This window comes from Ovis canadensis, chromosome 8, assembly GCF_042477335.2.
Source record: "Ovis canadensis isolate MfBH-ARS-UI-01 breed Bighorn chromosome 8, ARS-UI_OviCan_v2, whole genome shotgun sequence".
In the NCBI taxonomy this organism is placed as follows: Eukaryota; Metazoa; Chordata; class Mammalia; order Artiodactyla; family Bovidae; genus Ovis; species Ovis canadensis.
Genome location: NC_091252.1, coordinates 45,929,060 through 45,947,380, shown reverse-complemented (window position 1 = coordinate 45,947,380; position 18,321 = coordinate 45,929,060). Strand labels below are relative to the sequence as shown.

The window sequence follows — 18,321 nt, the reverse complement described above, 5'->3', positions numbered from 1 at the left end:
AACTGAGCATCTTCATCAGAGTAGTATTTGGAAGAGGACAGAGGAAGGAAACTAAGGAGAAGAAATTATCCTACCATAATTAGATTTTGCACAGTTAAAAAAATTAATTAGTTCTAATTATAGGAATGGATAATGCACCTTTTAGGAAGATAGTAAAAAAGATATATAGAAGCCATGTACTTAAACAATTCTTCTACATAAATTGAGGATTACGTTAAGGAAACAGCTTTCTATCTGGACTTGGTGTATCTTCACTCCAACTTTTCAGTAAGGTACTAACTTTTCATGATTTTCCTTGTATGTCTGCTTTTTAGCTTGCCTGTTCTTGCTAAAAGAGCAGTACTGAATTAGTCCTGTTATACTGATCAAGTGAAAAGAAGACATATAGTGCTGTTCTTTGTGGGGCAAAATAGTTTCCAGATCAGGTTTTTAACTGCTTTTAGCAAAAATAATCTTTAGGTGTAGATGCAGGAATATTTAAATCAAGACAAAATCACAGACAACATGGAATGCAAGCTGAAATCAGTATGTTTCTATAAGCAGAAAAAACCCTTATGGATGAATTTGTGCAAAAAACTGTAATGTGCAGTGTTTAGGAAAAATTAGAGTTTAGGAATGATTGAACACTAATAACATACTATTTTCTGGATGAGAGAACGCAATAAGACTGATCCTTTGGGACAGATGTTGAAAGATGCATATAGTTCAGTATTATTCCATGCTTTGGGGCAATCAATTAGAAAAGTCATTACTTATCATATAACACTAATGCAGATGAACATCTATCCCCATTAGCATCTATACTAAATTTCATTTATACTGTTGCTTACAATGAAAATAATATTTCTTTCCAAAGTGTAAAATGATAAACAAACAACCAAAAAAAAATCTTACAGTGTGTCACCATGATGATTTTTGAATGATCCAAGTCTGTACAAACTGTTACTTCTGGTATTTGTCTCAAATAACAAATATAAATCATTACTATCTGCAAAATTTTATCTGCTCCTTCCAGCTTAGCTATTTCAAATCATAAAAGATATTGCTGTAAAAGTGCTGCACTCAATATGTCAGGAAATTTGAACAGCTCAGCAGTGGCCACAGGACTGGAAAATGTCAATTTACATTCCAATCCCAAAGAAAAGCAGTGCCAAAGAATGTTTAAACTACCACATAATTGCGCTCATCTCACACACTAGCAAAGTAACACTCAAAATTCTCCAGATTAAGTTTCAGCAGTACATGAACTGAGAAATCCCAGGTGTTCAAACTGGATTTTGAAAAAACAGAGGAACCAGAGATCAAGATGCCAACATGTGTTGGATCATAGAAAAAGCAAAAACATTCCCCTAAAAATCTGCTTCTCTTTCATTGACTATGCTAAAGCGATTAACTGTGTAGATCACAATAAACTGTGGAAAATACTTCAAGAGATGGGAATACTAGACCACCTTACATGCTTCCTGAGAAATCTGCATGCAGGTCAAGAAGAAACAGTTAGATGAACATGGAGCAATGGACAGGTTCCAAATTGGGAAAGGAGTACATCAAAGTTGTACATTGTCAACTTGCTTATTTAACTTATATGCAGAGTATAACATGCAAAATGCCAGACTGGATGAAGCACAAGCTGGAAACAAGATTACAGGAAGAAATATCGATAACCCCATGTATGCAGATGACACCACAATTATGGCAGAAAGCAAAGAGGAACTGAGGAGCTTCTTGATGAACGTGAAAAAGCTGGCTTAAAACTCAACATTCAAAAAATGAAGATCATGGCATCTGGTCCCATCAGTTCAGTTCACTTCAGTCGCGCAGTCGTGTCTGACTCTTTCCAACCCCATGGACTGTGGCACGCCAGGCCTCCCTGTCCATCACCAACTCTCATGTCCATTGAATTAGTGATGCCATCCAACCATCTCATCCTCTGTCATCCACTTGTCCTCCTGCCTTCAATCATTCCCATCATCAGGGACTGCTCCAGTAAGTCAATTCTTTGCATAAGGCAACCAAAGTATTGGAACTTCATCTTCAGCATCAGTCCTTCCAGTGAATATTCAGGACTTCCTTTAGGATTGACTGGTTTGATCTCCTGTCAGTCCAAGGGACTCTCAAGAGTCTTCTCCAACACCACAGTTCAAAAGCATCAATTCTTTGGTGCTTGGCTTTTTTTTAAAATAGTCCTGCTATCACATCCATACATGTCTACTGAAAAAAAAAACAAAAACAAAAACATAGCTTTGGAACTTCACTGTTCACAGATAGCTGAAGCATGGCTTGGAGAATTTTGGGCATTACTTTACTAGCATGTGAGATGAATGCAATTGTGAGGTAGTTTGAGCATTCTTTGGTATTGCCTTTCTTTGAGTTTAGAAGGAAACTGACATTTTCCAGTCCTGTGGCCACTGCTGAGTTTTCCAAATTTGTTGGCATATTGAGTGCAGCACTTTCACAGCATCACCTTTTAGGATTTGATAGCTCAACTGAAATTCCATCACCTCCATTAGCTTTGTTCGTAGTGATGCTTCCTAAGGCCCACTTGACTTCGCATTCCAGGATGTCTGGCTCTAGGTGAGTGATCACACCTCCTTAATTATCTGGGTCATGAAAATCTTTTTTGTACAGTTCTTCTTTGTATTCTTGCCATCTCTTCTTAATATCTTCTGCTTCTGTTAGGTTCATACCATTTCTGTCCTTTATTGTGCCCATCTTCGCATGAAATGTTTCCTTGGTATCTCTAATTTTCTTGAAGAGATCGCTATTCTTCCCCATTCTGTTCTTTTCCTCTATTTCTTTGCATTGATTGCTAAGGAAGGCTTTCTTATCTCTTTTTGCTATTCTTTGGAACTCTGCATTCAAATGGGTATATCTTTCCTTTTCTCCTTTGCTTTTCATTTCTCTTCTTTTCACAGCTATTTTTAAGGCCTCCTCAGACAGCCATTTTGCTTTTTTGCATTTCTTTTTCTTGGGGATGGTCTTGATCCTTTTCTCCTGTACAATGTCACGAACCTCCATCCATACTTTATCCGGTCCCATCACTTCATGGAAATAGATGGGGAAACAATGAGAGACTTTATTTTCTTGGGCTCCAAAATCACTGCAGATCATGACTGCAGCCTTGAAACTGAAAGATGCTTGCTCCTTGGAAGAAACACTATGACCAACCTAGACAGAATATTAAAAAGCAGGGACATTACTTTACCAGCAAAGATCCATATTGTCAAAGCTATGGTTTTTCAGTAGTCTTGTGTGGATGTGAGAGCTAGACTATAAAGAAAGCTGAGCACCGAAGGATTGATGCTTTTGAGAAGACTCTTGAGAGTCCTTTGGACAGGCAGGAGATCAAACCAGTCAATCCTAAAGGAAATCAACCCTGAATATTCATTCGAAGGACTGGTGCTGAAGCTGAAGCTTCAGTACTTTGGCCACCTTATGTGAAGAACTGACTTATTGGAAAAGACCCTGATGCTGGGAAAGATTGAAGGCAGGAGGAGAGGGGGACGACAGAGGATGAGATGGATGACCAATGACAGACCGACTTGATGGACATGAGTTTGAGCAAGCTCCAGGAGTTGGTGATGGAGAGGGAAGCCTGGCGTGCTGCAGTTCATGCAGTCGCAAAGAATTGGACATGACTGAGTGACTGAACTGAACTGAACAGAGCTTGTTAATCATGACTGCTTCAGATTATTGCAACTTAATCATGGGAAACACCATTTTTTGCACAACTTTCCTAAAAAGCAAGGTTACCATTTTGTCAATGCTCTGTTTTCGGTGTTGAACAATTCCTAGCCATTAACTAAATATCCTTGCCCGCTCTGCATTTCTTTTCGTAGATTTCTACTTACCATTTATTGTTTTCCCAAATCTCTGAGTTGAGCCTGCATTTAGCAAGAGATATTTTCCTCTTTCAAAACAAAATGTATTTTAACCATCAAAATCAGAAAGGCTGCCACCTCTATTTATTTTGTTAAACTTGTATTTTATGCCATTTCCAGTTGATTTTTCCTGCTGAAAATAAATACTGGCATATTGCACAGTGTTTGGAAAGAGCTCTGTTCTTTCATCATGTTAACCTTTAATTATGAAATTCTGGTTTCCTGGAAAGCATTAACAAACCCTCTCTTTTCTTAGGTTCTCCGTATAGAGACAAAATCACCATAGCAATTCTTCAGCTGCAAGAGGAAGGCAAGCTGCACATGATGAAGGAGAAGTGGTGGAGGGGCAATGGGTGTCCAGAGGAGGAGAGCAAGGAGGCCAGTGCCCTGGGGGTTCAAAATATTGGTGGCATCTTCATTGTTCTGGCAGCCGGCTTGGTGCTCTCTGTTTTTGTGGCAGTGGGAGAGTTTTTATACAAATCCAAAAAAAACGCTCAGTTGGAAAAGGTAATGTCAGTTTTTTGCAACTTAAAACAATTGTTGTTATAATAAAGCCAATTATTTTTTATCTTGCCAACCAAGGGTAATACTTAGAACTGTGACTGTTAACGATCTTCTGTCACTCGTTATATACAAAGGTTCATAGAACTCAGGATTAGCTTTGTGCTTTTAATTTAAAGGTAATATTTTTAATTGAACTGTTTCAGAACCAGCAACTATTTTCCCTTTTATTAAAGTCTAAATTGGAAAAACTTTTGCTGTTTGAATTTCACTGTGATTAGTTTATTGGAAGAATATAATTAATGAAATAAGACTCAGAAACTGTTATATGAAGAAAAAATTGTCTCTGCAGTTAAGTGCTGTAAGATATGATACTCATTAATAGTTTCAAGTTAGAGAGTAAATATAATTTTTATTTGAAGATTTTTTCTCCAATACATTTCTATTTGAAAAATCTCAAAGCGCATTGTGGAAATTTTAATGGATATTCTACATTAATGAATATGTGAGAATATTGTGGGTGTCTTCTTTGCCATTTAATATTATTCTTAGTGCATCTTTTTTGTCTTGCACTTGAGTCTTTAGAAGAATATATATAAACCTCAAAATATTGTGATTATTGCAATTTTCCTTAGGAATTTAATATATTTAATCTTTGTACAAATATGCTTGCATTCTAGTCTTTAAAACCTTTGTGAACCTAGCTCATATTATATATTTCTAGTCCTATAATTCCATTAGTTCTAGAAATATGAGAATGGATATTTATAGAGAAATATTTCTGATAGTATGTGCTACTCTTTAATATAAATGTATGACTCGGAACATGAAATTCAGCTTTAAAATTTTTAAGCCTTTTGGAAGTCTTTTAATATATAAACATCTCTTCTGTTTATAACTGAAAAGCAGTTTTTTAGATCTTAATTTTTAGATACTGCATCAGAGTGAGATTATATTGCTTTAAATATTGAAAAGGTTTATAAACATTTATTGGTAAATATAAAAGTAGAAATATGATATTTGCTTCATATTTAATAATTTATAATACAGTTATCTTTTCAGAAATCAAAATTCTGGATACAGCATTCCTACACTTCACTTAATACACTAAATTCAATTTACTTCACTTAATTTAATTAAGGAAGGTAATTAATTCCTTGAAATAGTGTTAAATGACTATTCTGATAGTACCATTCTATGAGTAAAATAGCCAACTAAAAAGTTTGAGAAATTTGGACAACTATATGATTTATTTAATGGCTGTATCTGCTGATCTGACTAAATCAAATATCTTTTGCCACAGATGTTACTGAAAAATAGGTCTAAGTACACTTAATCAAATATCTTTTGCAGCAGGTGTGACTGAAAAGTAGGTCTAAGTACACTTTTTACATTATGATTTTTATTATGATGTCAAAATGAAGTTTGCGGTCAAATCCTAAGAACTAATCAAAGAAGAAAGTTATTAAGTCCTCAATTTTCATATTTACTATAAGTTATCAACAAATGTGATATTTGGTTAGTTAATGCTTAAAATGAGTCCCAAAGTAATGTAAGGAACTTAGGTTGCCTAGTTAGAACTTCACATCATCCCTATGCAGTAGTTTTCATTCACTTATAGCTCAGGTTTAAAATAAAACACATACATTAATCTCTTGACAGCATATGATAATCTATTGCCCTTTTCTCTTTGTATCCTGTTTGTATGATTTACCTGGGCCTTGTCTCTATGTACAATTATTTTATAACATTAAGGTGTTTTTAAAGGACATGGGAATTTACTTTTTGTACAATCACCTTTACTGTTCTTATAAGTAACTAGTTTAGTTGAATTTTTCACATATCAACCAGTTTTCAGTTTCTGTGGACTTCTATGACCTTCTTAAAAATTAAAGTGGGAATCAATTGACCTGTTTGGGCTTAAGCAGATAAAATATTATATTGGAAAAAAAGAGCTGTTTTGATAGGACGTGAGCATATGAGTCACATCCTCTGATGTCAGCATCTCCACAAAGCTTCCATAATGAAGTTCAAATTCTCTAGCTTCTCAGAGGAGACATTTCAGGATCTCTCTTTATTCATCTTTGTAGTTTCATATTTTGCTTCTCCCAAATTTGTGCTTGTACTATAACCGCACTAAATTGCTTTCTATTTTCCAAGGTCAGCCAGCTTTTTAAAATACTCTTCCCATTTGACCTGAGCAAGCTTTGTCCATTTTTTACCTGACAAATTCCTACTAGTCATTTTAGGTTAGGCATTCAAGACTAGGCATCAACTTACCAAGAAAGGTTTTCCTAATCAATAGGTATAATGAATCTGTGTACAGGGTACAACTATTTCCACAAGGTGGTGTTAGATTTTTATTTTCTATTCCAATGAAATTGGCTCATCAAAAAAGAAAGAGAGTTCCAGAAAAACATCTACTGCTTTATTGACTATGCCAAAGCCTATGATTGTGTGGATCACAGCAAACTGTGGAAAATTCTTAAAGAGATCGGAATACCAGTCCACCTTACCTACCTCCTGAGAAATGTGTATGCAGGTCAAGAAGCAACAGTTAGAATGGGACATGGAACAATAGACTGGTTCCAAATCGGGAAAGGAGTACGTCAAGGCTGCATGTTGTCACCCTGCTTATTTAATGTATATGCAGAGTATATCATGTGAAATGCCAGGGTGGATGAAGCACAAGCTGGAATCAAGATTGCCCGGAGAAATATAAAAAACCTTAGATATGCAGATGACACCACCCTTATGGCAGAGAGCAAATAACTAAAGAGCCTCTTGATGAAAGTGAAAGAGCAGAGTGAAAAAGTTGGCTTAAAACTCAGCATTCAAAAAACTAAGATCATGGCATCCAGTACAAGCACTTCATGGTAAATAGATGGGAAAACAATGGAAACAGTGAGAGACTTTATTTTTGCAGGGGGGCTCCAAAATCACTGCAGATGGTGACTGCAACCATGAAATTAAAAGATGCTTACTCCTTGGAAGAAAAGCTATGATCAACCTAGACAGCATATTAAAATGTAGAGACATTACTTTGTCGACAAAGGTCCATCTCCCAAAGTTATAGTTTTTCCAGTGGTCATGTATGGATGTGAGAGTTGGGCTATAAAGAAAGCTGAGCACTGAAGAATTGATGCTTTTAAACTGTGGTGTTGGAGAAGACTCTTGAGAGTCTCTTGGACTGCAAAGAGATCAAACCGTTAGTCCATCTTAGAGGAAATCAGTCCTGAATATTCATTGGAAGGACTGGTTCTGAAGCTGAAGCTTCAATACTTTGGCCACCTGATGTGAAGAACTGACTCATTGGAAAAGACCCTGATGCTGGAAAAGATTGAAGGCAGAAGAAGAAGGGGACAACAGAGTATGCAATGGTTGGAAGGCATCACCAATTCGATGGACATGAGTTTGAGCCAACTCCAGGGGTTGGTGATGGACAGGTAAGCCTGGCATGCCACAGTCCATGGGGTCACAAAGAGTTGGACACGACTGAGTGACTGAATCGATCTGATTTAAAAGAAAACCATATGACTCTATCTGTACATCTCATTTTTTGAAAAAGCTTAGCTAACTTCAGAAACTATTCTCATTCCAAGAACATTCGCTGCCCCTTTGAGAAAGTTGGGAATGAATTTTATCCATTTCAAACAAGGTCCATTCTTTCCTCTGTGAAGCCTTTGACAAGAGTTCTCCCTTGAAAGTAAAAGTGAAAGTGTAGTCTCTCAGTCCTGTGCAGCTCTTTGTGACCCCATGGACTGTAGCCTGCCAGGCTCCTCTGTCCATGGAATTCTCTAGGCAAGAATACTGGAGTGGGTTGCCTTTACCTTCTCAAAGGGATTTTCCTCACCCAGGGATCAAAGCTAGGTCTTCCTCTTGGCAGGCAGATTCTTTACCATCTGAGCCATCAGGGAAACTTAGCTCACTATTTTATTCATATTTGCTGATTTCTGCGGGGGATAGGGGAGGTCCCCCTTTCCTTATTAGATTCTTACCTCTTAATTCCTCTAGGAAAAGGGACTAGTGAGTTTGATTTGTATCTCCATATCTCAGACAGTTTCTGTTGGCGTAAGACTCTTTCTTCCTTTTTATAGTTCTCTGTTTTTCTCCTTCCTTCCTTTTCTCTCTCTTTACCTGTTAAATAATGAAACTGATTCCAGAAACTTAGAAAAGTTGATCATAAAGAATAAAAAAGAACTATGTTTTCACATAATTGAAAAGAAATAAAGTTTATAAAGTAAATAAATAATAGGTTTATTAGATGTGATCCAATGTATTTATTGTGATAAATTATGTTCTGAGCTCCATTCCTCTTCATTTTTCCTGAGAAAAATATTTTACTTTGTTGGGTTATATGGTTTAACACCTTAGTTAATTTATTAAAATTAGCTGTGAAATATTCCTAGATTTTATTGTAAAATATGTATGTGAGTGCACAGAAATTTAGTTTATTTGCACTTGTGATTTGTGTCTTTAATTGAGATTTTTAGATTTTAAAACCAAAGTAAATATTTTTAAAATTATTCATTTACTCAATAATTATTTATTGAGAACCAAGTGTGCAATGAATTTTATTTGAACTTTGGAGTAAGCAAGTATATATTATTCATAATTCCGGCTCCCAAATACTTTATCTCTTACCTCTTTATCTTTCTCTGTTTTATTTCTTCTTTCTTTAATTCATAATATTCTAGGATTTTTAAAAAGAACAAATGAAAATTTCTATCTTTATCTAAATAAGCTGGTGGATATGATATACATGAAATCTAGTTGAAAATGAAGTTTATTTATAAAAGTTATGAATAACTAATATATTACCTTTCAAGTCTTACCTCTGATAATGATAATAAAATGAGTGATTATTATTAAAGGTGAAAATAATGTCTTTTATAGTATATATTTTGTAAGATATTAAAGGATCACACTGGTCTTAATTACTATAAAGTTTTTATATTTCTGAGCTGTTTGAGAATTAAGTGTACTATAAGAATGTGTTATTTTTAAATGAGGGCAGGTTAAACTAAAAAGAGAAGATAATGCTGAAATATGTAGACCTTATAAAAATAGAAAAATTGTAAGTTGCATTCCTTTCCAATAACCACAAGATGGTGTATTATAATTTTTAAAATACCTAATGATTTTAATTTTGATGCAAATATTAATGCCTCAAGGACATATTGCATTTCACATTTATTCAAACTTGTAAACTAAATAGGTGTTTTTCTTTTTTTGATGGTTTTCACCATATAACCTGACCATTACAAAAATCACTTAAAATGTTTTTCCAATTTGTACATGTTTGAAAAACAACTAATCAACATGTGCATTTTCTAATTTTCTTTTTGCCTTGTATTTTCCTTGCTTTTAAAAACGTTAGTACTTGAGGTTCATTCAGTAAGCAATTCAAGAAATTGTTGCACGTCTTAGGCAATTATCAATGCATTTCAGGTAACATAGATTTGTTTGAAATAGTCTGTGTTTACCTTTTAAATCTTACTTATAACTTAAAAAACTTGCTTAATATTTAGAATTTTAATTTCTCTGGTAATATATTTTTATGATAATACATTGATTTTTGTAAGTATGAGTTATAAATTGATGTAATAATTTGTATAATACTATATAATGATACTTATTATGTATTAATTTATGTTTGGAATTATTAATCATTTCTTAAATTTTTGAATATGTTCACTTTTGAAAGCTATATATAATTCTGCCTTCTTTTGATATCCAATGAGAATGGTAATATAACTTACATAGTTGCACCTTTTGTTTCTGTGTGATACATATATAAATAGATTTATTTCCATGTAACTGAAATAGATTTGCCTGTACAAACTGTTCCTTATTGAACATCAGGTTGATTACAAATCTTTGCATTTCTTGATATGAAAATATAATAAAATATTCCCTTTCTGTTATTTAAGATTAAAGAAAATATGGTAAATACATCTTAGAAATAAAAATATATAAATTATTGCTGGATATTTAATTTCTAAGCTACATTCTGTGTCTTGGATACATATTTTGTGCTTTCCTGCATGGTGATTAAAGTACATTTTAAGAGCTATTTTGTACAGTTGTTTTTCAGGACATAGTACATTTTAGTGTACATAGTTGTTTGTATTATAGAACACTGGTAAATCTTATCAACAATAATCTTTATATAATGTGATTTTCAGTCATTGAAAATTCAAAAAAGGTGTTGTGGGCTCATAGAATGTTCTTCAGTGTATAGTTGAATGAGAAATGTAGAAGGCAGTTGTAACTCATAGAAGGACAAATGAATGAAACAAAGAAATATGAGGAATAAGAAGAAAATCATAGTGGTTTAGTTTAAACTTGCAAGACTAGAGATTCTGTATGAAAAATTATTCAGAGGAAAAACACTTTTCAAAGCTGGCTGAATCTGTATTTCATGGAATCAGGAGAATTAAAACAAGATGTTCATAAATCCTTATGCACAAATTGCTTCCAGAATGCTGAAGAATTAGTTCTAACAGAAGTAATGCTTCATAAAAGAAGACATTTATTGGAGAAGATATATGAAAGCAAACATTGTCATAAATCATCAGTAAAAATTTATTGCAATATTTACATTTTTCCAAATAATACTTACAAACCATGGAATATTTATACTTTTCATATAGGGAGTTTGTATTTAATATATGGAGTTTTAACTGTTAACATTCTAAGTACATTTTTAATATAAAGTCTAGCTATAAAGCATGTTGCTACTCAAAAGTTAAAAGTGGCAAATAAACTTTGGACAAAAGTGTATTTTGTCTTGTTTTTATATTACTGCCTTTCTCTGAAAGCAGAGCATCTCTCAGTTTCGACTAATAACCTCTATAGGGACTAACTGGATGGCTCAAAACAAAAAACCTTTTTATATATAAATATAAAATAACACTTCAATTGCCAGTCTTCCTTTTGCTCACTAAATAGTTGCAAATCAGCAAAAGAAGTTTTGAGTCATTTGTTTATGATGGCTCATACTCTTTTAATGCCCATAAAGTTTTAAAACAAGATTATAGCTGGTTTTCATAAATGACTTTAGAATTTTTAAAGTATTATATGTCATGTAAGTACAAAGTTACTCAGAGCTATGCAAAGATTATTATCCATATTGAGCAGAAGAGGATAAGTATATCAAGGGTCGAGTATGTTTCTCAAGTAGAAATATGCCTATTCTGTTTACACCACTATGCAGGACATAAAAGTAGAACATTTAGCTATTTTTCTTGGCAGGTTTTATCCCTGATGTTGTATTAACAAAATGTATGGAGTAGGAGTTTGAGTTAGATAAATAGACTGTGGGCTTTGATCATGAGCCCTGTATAGTTATTTCACTTTCCTGGACATTAAGCATGAGTTTTGAAATTTAAAAAAAAAAAAAGAAAAGACTTGGAATCATTCTTCAAGTGTGTTCAACTTTGTGTTATATTAATCTTTCTATATATCTTTTAAATAAATGAATGGGTTACAAATACACCATAAATGAAAATGTTTTAGAAGTTAATATAGTTAACATATATAGAGCTTTTTGCATGTCTGTCATATACTAAGAAGCTTTCATTATAATATAATTATTATTTTTATTTATAAAACTGATACATTTTAACTGCTGTACTTTAAAGGAAAGAGAGCTTTCCTGGAATTAAGCATTAGTTATTTGGATGTTACATACTTTGTTGAAAAAATGTTATTATTATAACTACTGGCAAGAATATGATTAACATTGCTTTTTCTTAAAATTCACTTCACAGCTGTATCGACTAAAATGGTGTTGAAGCTTGTCAGACCTAATTTATTGATTTTTCTAACTTAACTAAGGGAAGTGTAAAAATGTATAATGATGCCCCATTTTTCTCTGCCTCATTTATTTGCAAAATGTAATATAAAGTTATTCAGTAATAGTCAAGGTTTCTGAGAATATTTTAATCTTTGGTTCTGTTTATCATTGTAAAATAATCCAAGCTAAAACATAGAAAGCTTTGTCATTTTATTTATTGAGAAAAAATAATTTAGTGCCATAATTTTTTCTGTCTGATTTATTATTTAGTATTCAAAAATTACCATTTGTTAATAATAGAGTCCAGGTAAAAGAACTTAGCTGAAATTCAAATCACTGTTAGTGAGGCAGGCTAATATAATAACACACAGAATGGAAGTCAAGAGAACAGTATTCCTCTTTTAGTTAGAATATCAATGTGTACATACCTGTCTGACTAGTGCACAGTATATTTAAATAATATATATGTATATATGGACTTTTTAAAAAGAGTACTGCTCTAAGACTAAGCATCAAGATCAAAGTTTATATATATATAAAGTTTATATATATATATATTGGACATGAGTATCTTAGCTAGTCATTTTTCATCTCATTGCTTCACTGTTACATTCATACAGCTTTAGGTAAATCTACTCTGATAGATAGCACTAGCTATTTGATATTTTTAAAAGACTTCCAATTAAAGAGTAAAATCAAAATAAATGGGCCTTGTTAAATGACATTTATCTTCATTATTTAGGACACCAACATTTATATAAAATGTTGCATATTGCATGCAATATACTTTTTATTTCCCTTTAGTTATTATTCAGTTAATTTAGGTATTACCTAAAGTGGAGCAATTTTCCACAGGGATTAATCACAGTGACTGTTTGGATTTGTCTCTACTACATGTAATCTGGAATTCTTGATCAAATGGCCTACAGCATCCGAAATTAATTAGAAAATGTCTGAGAATGAATGAGGTATCCATAATCAGTGAACAAATAATTTAAATGACAAGCAAAACAAAACATTTTCGTTGAGAGATGCTGTATATATTAGGACGTTGCACTACAAAGTCTCTTAGAAGCAGTTTAAAGATGTTTTGAGTGAGTGAGTGAAGTCGCTCAGTCGTGTCCGACTCTTTGCAACCCCGTGGACTGTAGCCCACCAGGCTCCTCCGTCCATGGGATTCTCCAGGCAGGAATACTGGAGTGGGTTGCCATTTCCTTCTCCAGGGGATCTTCCCAACCCAGGGATTGAACCCCGGTCGTCCTCATTGCAGGCAGATGCTTTAACCTCTGAGCCACCAGGGAAGTCAAAGATGTTTTAATAAGCTTCAAATAGAAACTGTACACAAATATGGTTGGAAATTGTTCTGAATATTGGAAGAATATTTAGTTAATTTAATACGCTTAAAAAATAAGACAGTAAGATGTATAGCATAGTTTCCTCTTTACATAATAAATACTAAATAGAGACCTAATAATAGCATACAATATTTATGATTATTTCTCCTTCAATTGGTTAATTATTATATATTCAACATGAAAGTGATGAGCTTCAAAGTTTAAAAAATTAAACTTATTTTTCATCAGTTGCTTTTTTTTAAGACATTGCTAAACATAAAGGATTTAACTTAAAAATGAAGTTTAAATATATCACTGTTCAATGTGGAGCATGTTTGCAACTAGATTTCTAATACTAAAAAAATTTATGTGCTTCTCAAAATGCTATCACATCTTGTATCATATAAACATATCTATAAATTAGAAAGTTACGCTATTAAGATTAAATTATTCTATAACACCACAAATGATATTCTTGAGAACATTTATCTGTGGACTATTTATGTGTTGTCTTATACTTAAAAGGCAATGTACATTTAGACAAATTCATTATTTTTAAGGTTTCCAAACCTTCATTGTTTCAAGAATTAGAGATGTGTAATACAGGTTGCCTCATTAAATATAGTGAATTTTATAATGAGTTTAACTAATTTAAATGCAATTATACATGCTAACAGCTCAAAGATTTAAATTTTCATTTTCAGGAATCTTCTATTTGGTTAGTGCCACCCTACCATCCAGACACTGTTTAGTAAACTTTTGAAACTTACTAAAAGAGGTTTTTAATAATGGTTAGTATCCTTGCACCTTTTTTTCTTTTTGTAGTCTGTCATATTGTACAGAAACATTTTTGTTGTTGTTTTCACCCTAAGAAACTTACTTTGACACAATTTGTGTGTTTCTGTCCCTAAGAAGTGGTTTGAAAAGCATGGTAGTTTTCTCTTTCTTCCTCCCTCAATCTCTCTCACTTCCTCCCTCCCTTAATTTCTTCCCTCTTTCTTTGTCCCCTGCCCCCTTTTCCTCTCTTCCTTTCTCTTTTATTCTTTCTTCTCCTCCCCCCTCCTCCTCCTCAGCTTCCTTCTTCTGCATTATAACTCAGAAAATTCCTGTCAAGTGCATTTAGGTTTTACAAAATCTTATTCCATAGTTCAATAAAAGGACATGTAAGAAATTCTGATCATGATATGAATTAGGAAACACATTTGTCTCTATCAAATGACAAGTTAGAAGTTTAAAAATCAGACATGGTAGTTTTTTGGCAACGTACAACACAGAGAAACAGCTATATTTCACAATCGTCTGTACAGTTTCAACTTTAGGTCTTACAGAGATCAAGATACAGAATTTACATTTTAAAGCTTTAAAAAAATTTTTAAAAATGTGTTTTCTTTAGTGATACAAGTGAACCATACTTTATGGTATCATTAAATTTTTAAAATTTTTCAATGTTGTCTCAAATTTTTGCTCAAATCTAAAGATTTTCATAGTTTTGTGAAGGATTGGAAATATTATATAAGTAAGAAAAGAACCTACAGTTTCATGGTGACTGTATTAGAACCTAAGATAATACTATTTTTTTTAGGTAAAACATATTGATAAATCAAAAAGAACTGTCAAAGTCAGCTTATTTAGAGAAAAAAAATAACAAAAGTAGTAACATGATATTATAATCAAAACTACTGATTGACTGCTTAAAGCTTGCTTGATTAAATTTTTTACTTTCTAATGGCTCAAGATAATAGAGAAAGCCTAAAATGATAATGGTGGGATTACATGTTTACAATTTTCAGAGTTTATAAATTTGTAAATATCATTTACTTGAGATAATTTTAAATTATTTATGCTTGATTGGGGCTGGATATATGCTTATAATTTATATTAATCAGTATTACAAGTTTTATGTTACATAAAATTGCTTTAAAAGAGTTTAAATGCATTTATTTGTAGTCTGAAGTTAAGTATAGGCTATTAATACAATTGACTTCCTAACTAACTAGAAATAAAACTGAATCGGTTCATGGTTGAATAGTTATGTACATTTGTAAGATTTTTTCCTGAGAAAATCAGTTGTTTAGACCACTCTCTTACTATGGACAAAACAATATCTCTATTTTATTACTTTTGAAATCAATATAATCATGATATCTAAAAACTGAGTTTGCCAAAGAGAACATTATAAATTTTTTAATATTTGGGAAATTTAGTTATTTTAAATGAAGGCTTATTTCAAACAATTAACATTATTCACATCCTATAACATTTTTAAAGTGTCGATGGCATCAAGTTCTGACATTGTTATATTATCTAATCAATTCTTCTGTTAAATGTTTCAACAGAGAACCAAGACTAAATTACCTCAAGACTATGTATTCCTCCCTCTTTTGGAGTCAGATTTTTCCATTTCTACAGTGTTGTCATCATCACCATCTTCATCATCATTTTCATCATGTTCTTAATAAATACATCTAATAGTAGGTATTAAGTAACAAGAAACACTGTGTCCATATACTGGCTATCAGGTGTCATATAGATCCTTTAATAGAAATAGAATCTGTGAATTTCAAAACCGTATAATTTAGCACATAATAAATAATACATAGAGATAACTTGCAGTTAGTTTGGAATTCATGTATAGCATTTAATCATCTCCCATGACAAATACTAATAAATTAATATTTTTATTAATTTAATGTTATTAAACAAATAACAAAATTTTATCTGATTAATTAGCTCACTTGTACATAACGTATTTTACTAAGATTCTGAAAAAAATTTTAAGCAATTGAATTACAAACATTACTTAAAAAGAATTAAAATGTTAAGGTCATGTATGGCTATTGTTAATTCAGTCAACATGTGTACAACAGTGCTGTGAGCACTTGATCTCTACTCTTTACAATTCAATGAGAGGAAAACATGGAAGCCCAAGAGGTCAGACAGAGAAACATGATAGTGAGGGAAAAATAGTAAATTGAGTAGAAATAATGAGCCTGGTCAACTGGAAAGTGGTTCCTGAATAAGTTAAAATTTGAGACATGTCTGGAGGTAAGGGATAAAACTGAACTGATGTGAAAAATGAAAGAACTCTGCTGAGTACCAGAGCAAGAAGACACAAAGGAGAAAAACTTTGGAGGTCCAAAGAGAAGCATGTATGTAAAGAGAAAAAACAAAAAAAAAAAAGGAGAGGAAGAGGAATAGGTTGGGGGAGAGATAAGGTAAAATTAACTCGGAGAGGTCATGATGGAAAAAAGAGATTTGGATTTCACCTGTTTATTGGACAAGAAAATACTATTAATAACGGATATTTAAAACAATAGATTATTGTTGATAATTGTGAGAATTTCAGGAATAGACAAGGCATAGGTTTGGGACGATCACTAAGGAAACTCTTCAGCAACCTAAAGAAGAAAAATGAGAATATAGCCAGGAATGGACAAGAAGCTATCAGGGCAGGACCAAAATACATAAAATTGGGTATCAGAATATCTTGCTGGAGGTGCAGTTGTGAGCTGCAGAAAGTGAGTTATCCTCTGTCGTATAGATGCCCAACTTAATTCAGTATTAGTCTGTGTCACAAAAGGTGATATATGAAAAGTATTTTTAAAAATATAAGGCATGTATATGGTATTAACCATTGTTATCCTACATTATTTTGGAATTCAGTTCAGTTCAGTTCAGTCGCTCAGTTGTGTCCGACTCTTTGCAACCCCACGGACTGCAGCACAACAGGCTTCCCTGAACATCACCAACTCCCGAAGCTTGCTTTTGGATTTTGGAATTAGCCTAAGATGATAAACAACAAAGAAGCAACACAAAATGCAAAACAAAAAAGACTTCACATGCATATTTGATTAGGTTTATTTCATTATGTTTTCATATCACTTTTTGGAATTGTGTAAATTTTTCATTCTTGTCCACATTTTTAGTTGTTGTCCAAATTTTTTGTTCTTGCAAGAAAAGAGCCTATGTCTTAGACCATCTGAATGTCAACAACAATATGCAACTAGTTCATGAATCTGATTTATATGTAACTAACACATGTATCTCAGTTAGATGGAAAGGGAGACTAACAAGTTTCCGTCTTATGTTTTCACTCTGTAATAGGTATTTGAGGAGTGTGTAATAAGTTCCAGGTATATAGAATTTCTGGCAAATCTATTGCCAATGAAATAGGAATTAAAAAAAAATATATATATAGGGTCATTTCTTCTTCATGGAATAAATTATTTATCAGTCCTCAGTAATCAAGTTGATGATACCAAAAGTTTAGTTAATATTTGTGCATGGATTTTTAAATGTGATACAATGTCATTTCATGATTAGGTCATATGTGTTTGTAATCTTCACCGATAGTTTTATAGGCATGATCACAAAAAAGATATAATGAATACCAAAAATAATTTTCCATATTTTATGTCTAAATGTGTGAGTGCTATTTTTGTTCTGTTTTGAAAGATAAAATCAAGAATCCATGTTTAAAGAAAATTTTCATATCTTACATTATGATCTAAAAGCCAGTACATTTTGTCTAATTTTTTTTAATAGCATGGATGGATTTCTGGTAGCTGATTTATTTGTGCATATATTTAAAATTTAAGGTAGATTATATCTTATGTTAATCAATTATATATCTTAAAATGTCATTCAAATTATGTGTAATGTATGCATTCCTAGCTGGCAGTTCACTATCAGGTGGAGATTTTCTTTAAACTTGCCCACTTTGATAAAATATTTTAATTACCATGTTTTGAGTATTAAAAGTGGAATAATTTGATATAACCATTATAATGGAGTTTTTCAAAAC

At 32.5% G+C, this 18,321-nt stretch overlaps 1 protein-coding gene across 1 annotated transcript in view; it reads left to right on the top strand.

Moving 5' to 3' along the window:
- GRIK2 (glutamate ionotropic receptor kainate type subunit 2) overlaps positions 1–18,321 on the top strand; it is a 742,654-nt gene that overhangs the window by 722,521 nt on the left and 1,812 nt on the right. The window contains exon 16 of the mRNA XM_069599226.1: positions 4,138–4,388. Within this exon, the coding sequence (XP_069455327.1) occupies positions 4,138–4,388 (251 nt within the window). The remainder of the gene's footprint in view (positions 1–4,137; positions 4,389–18,321) is intronic.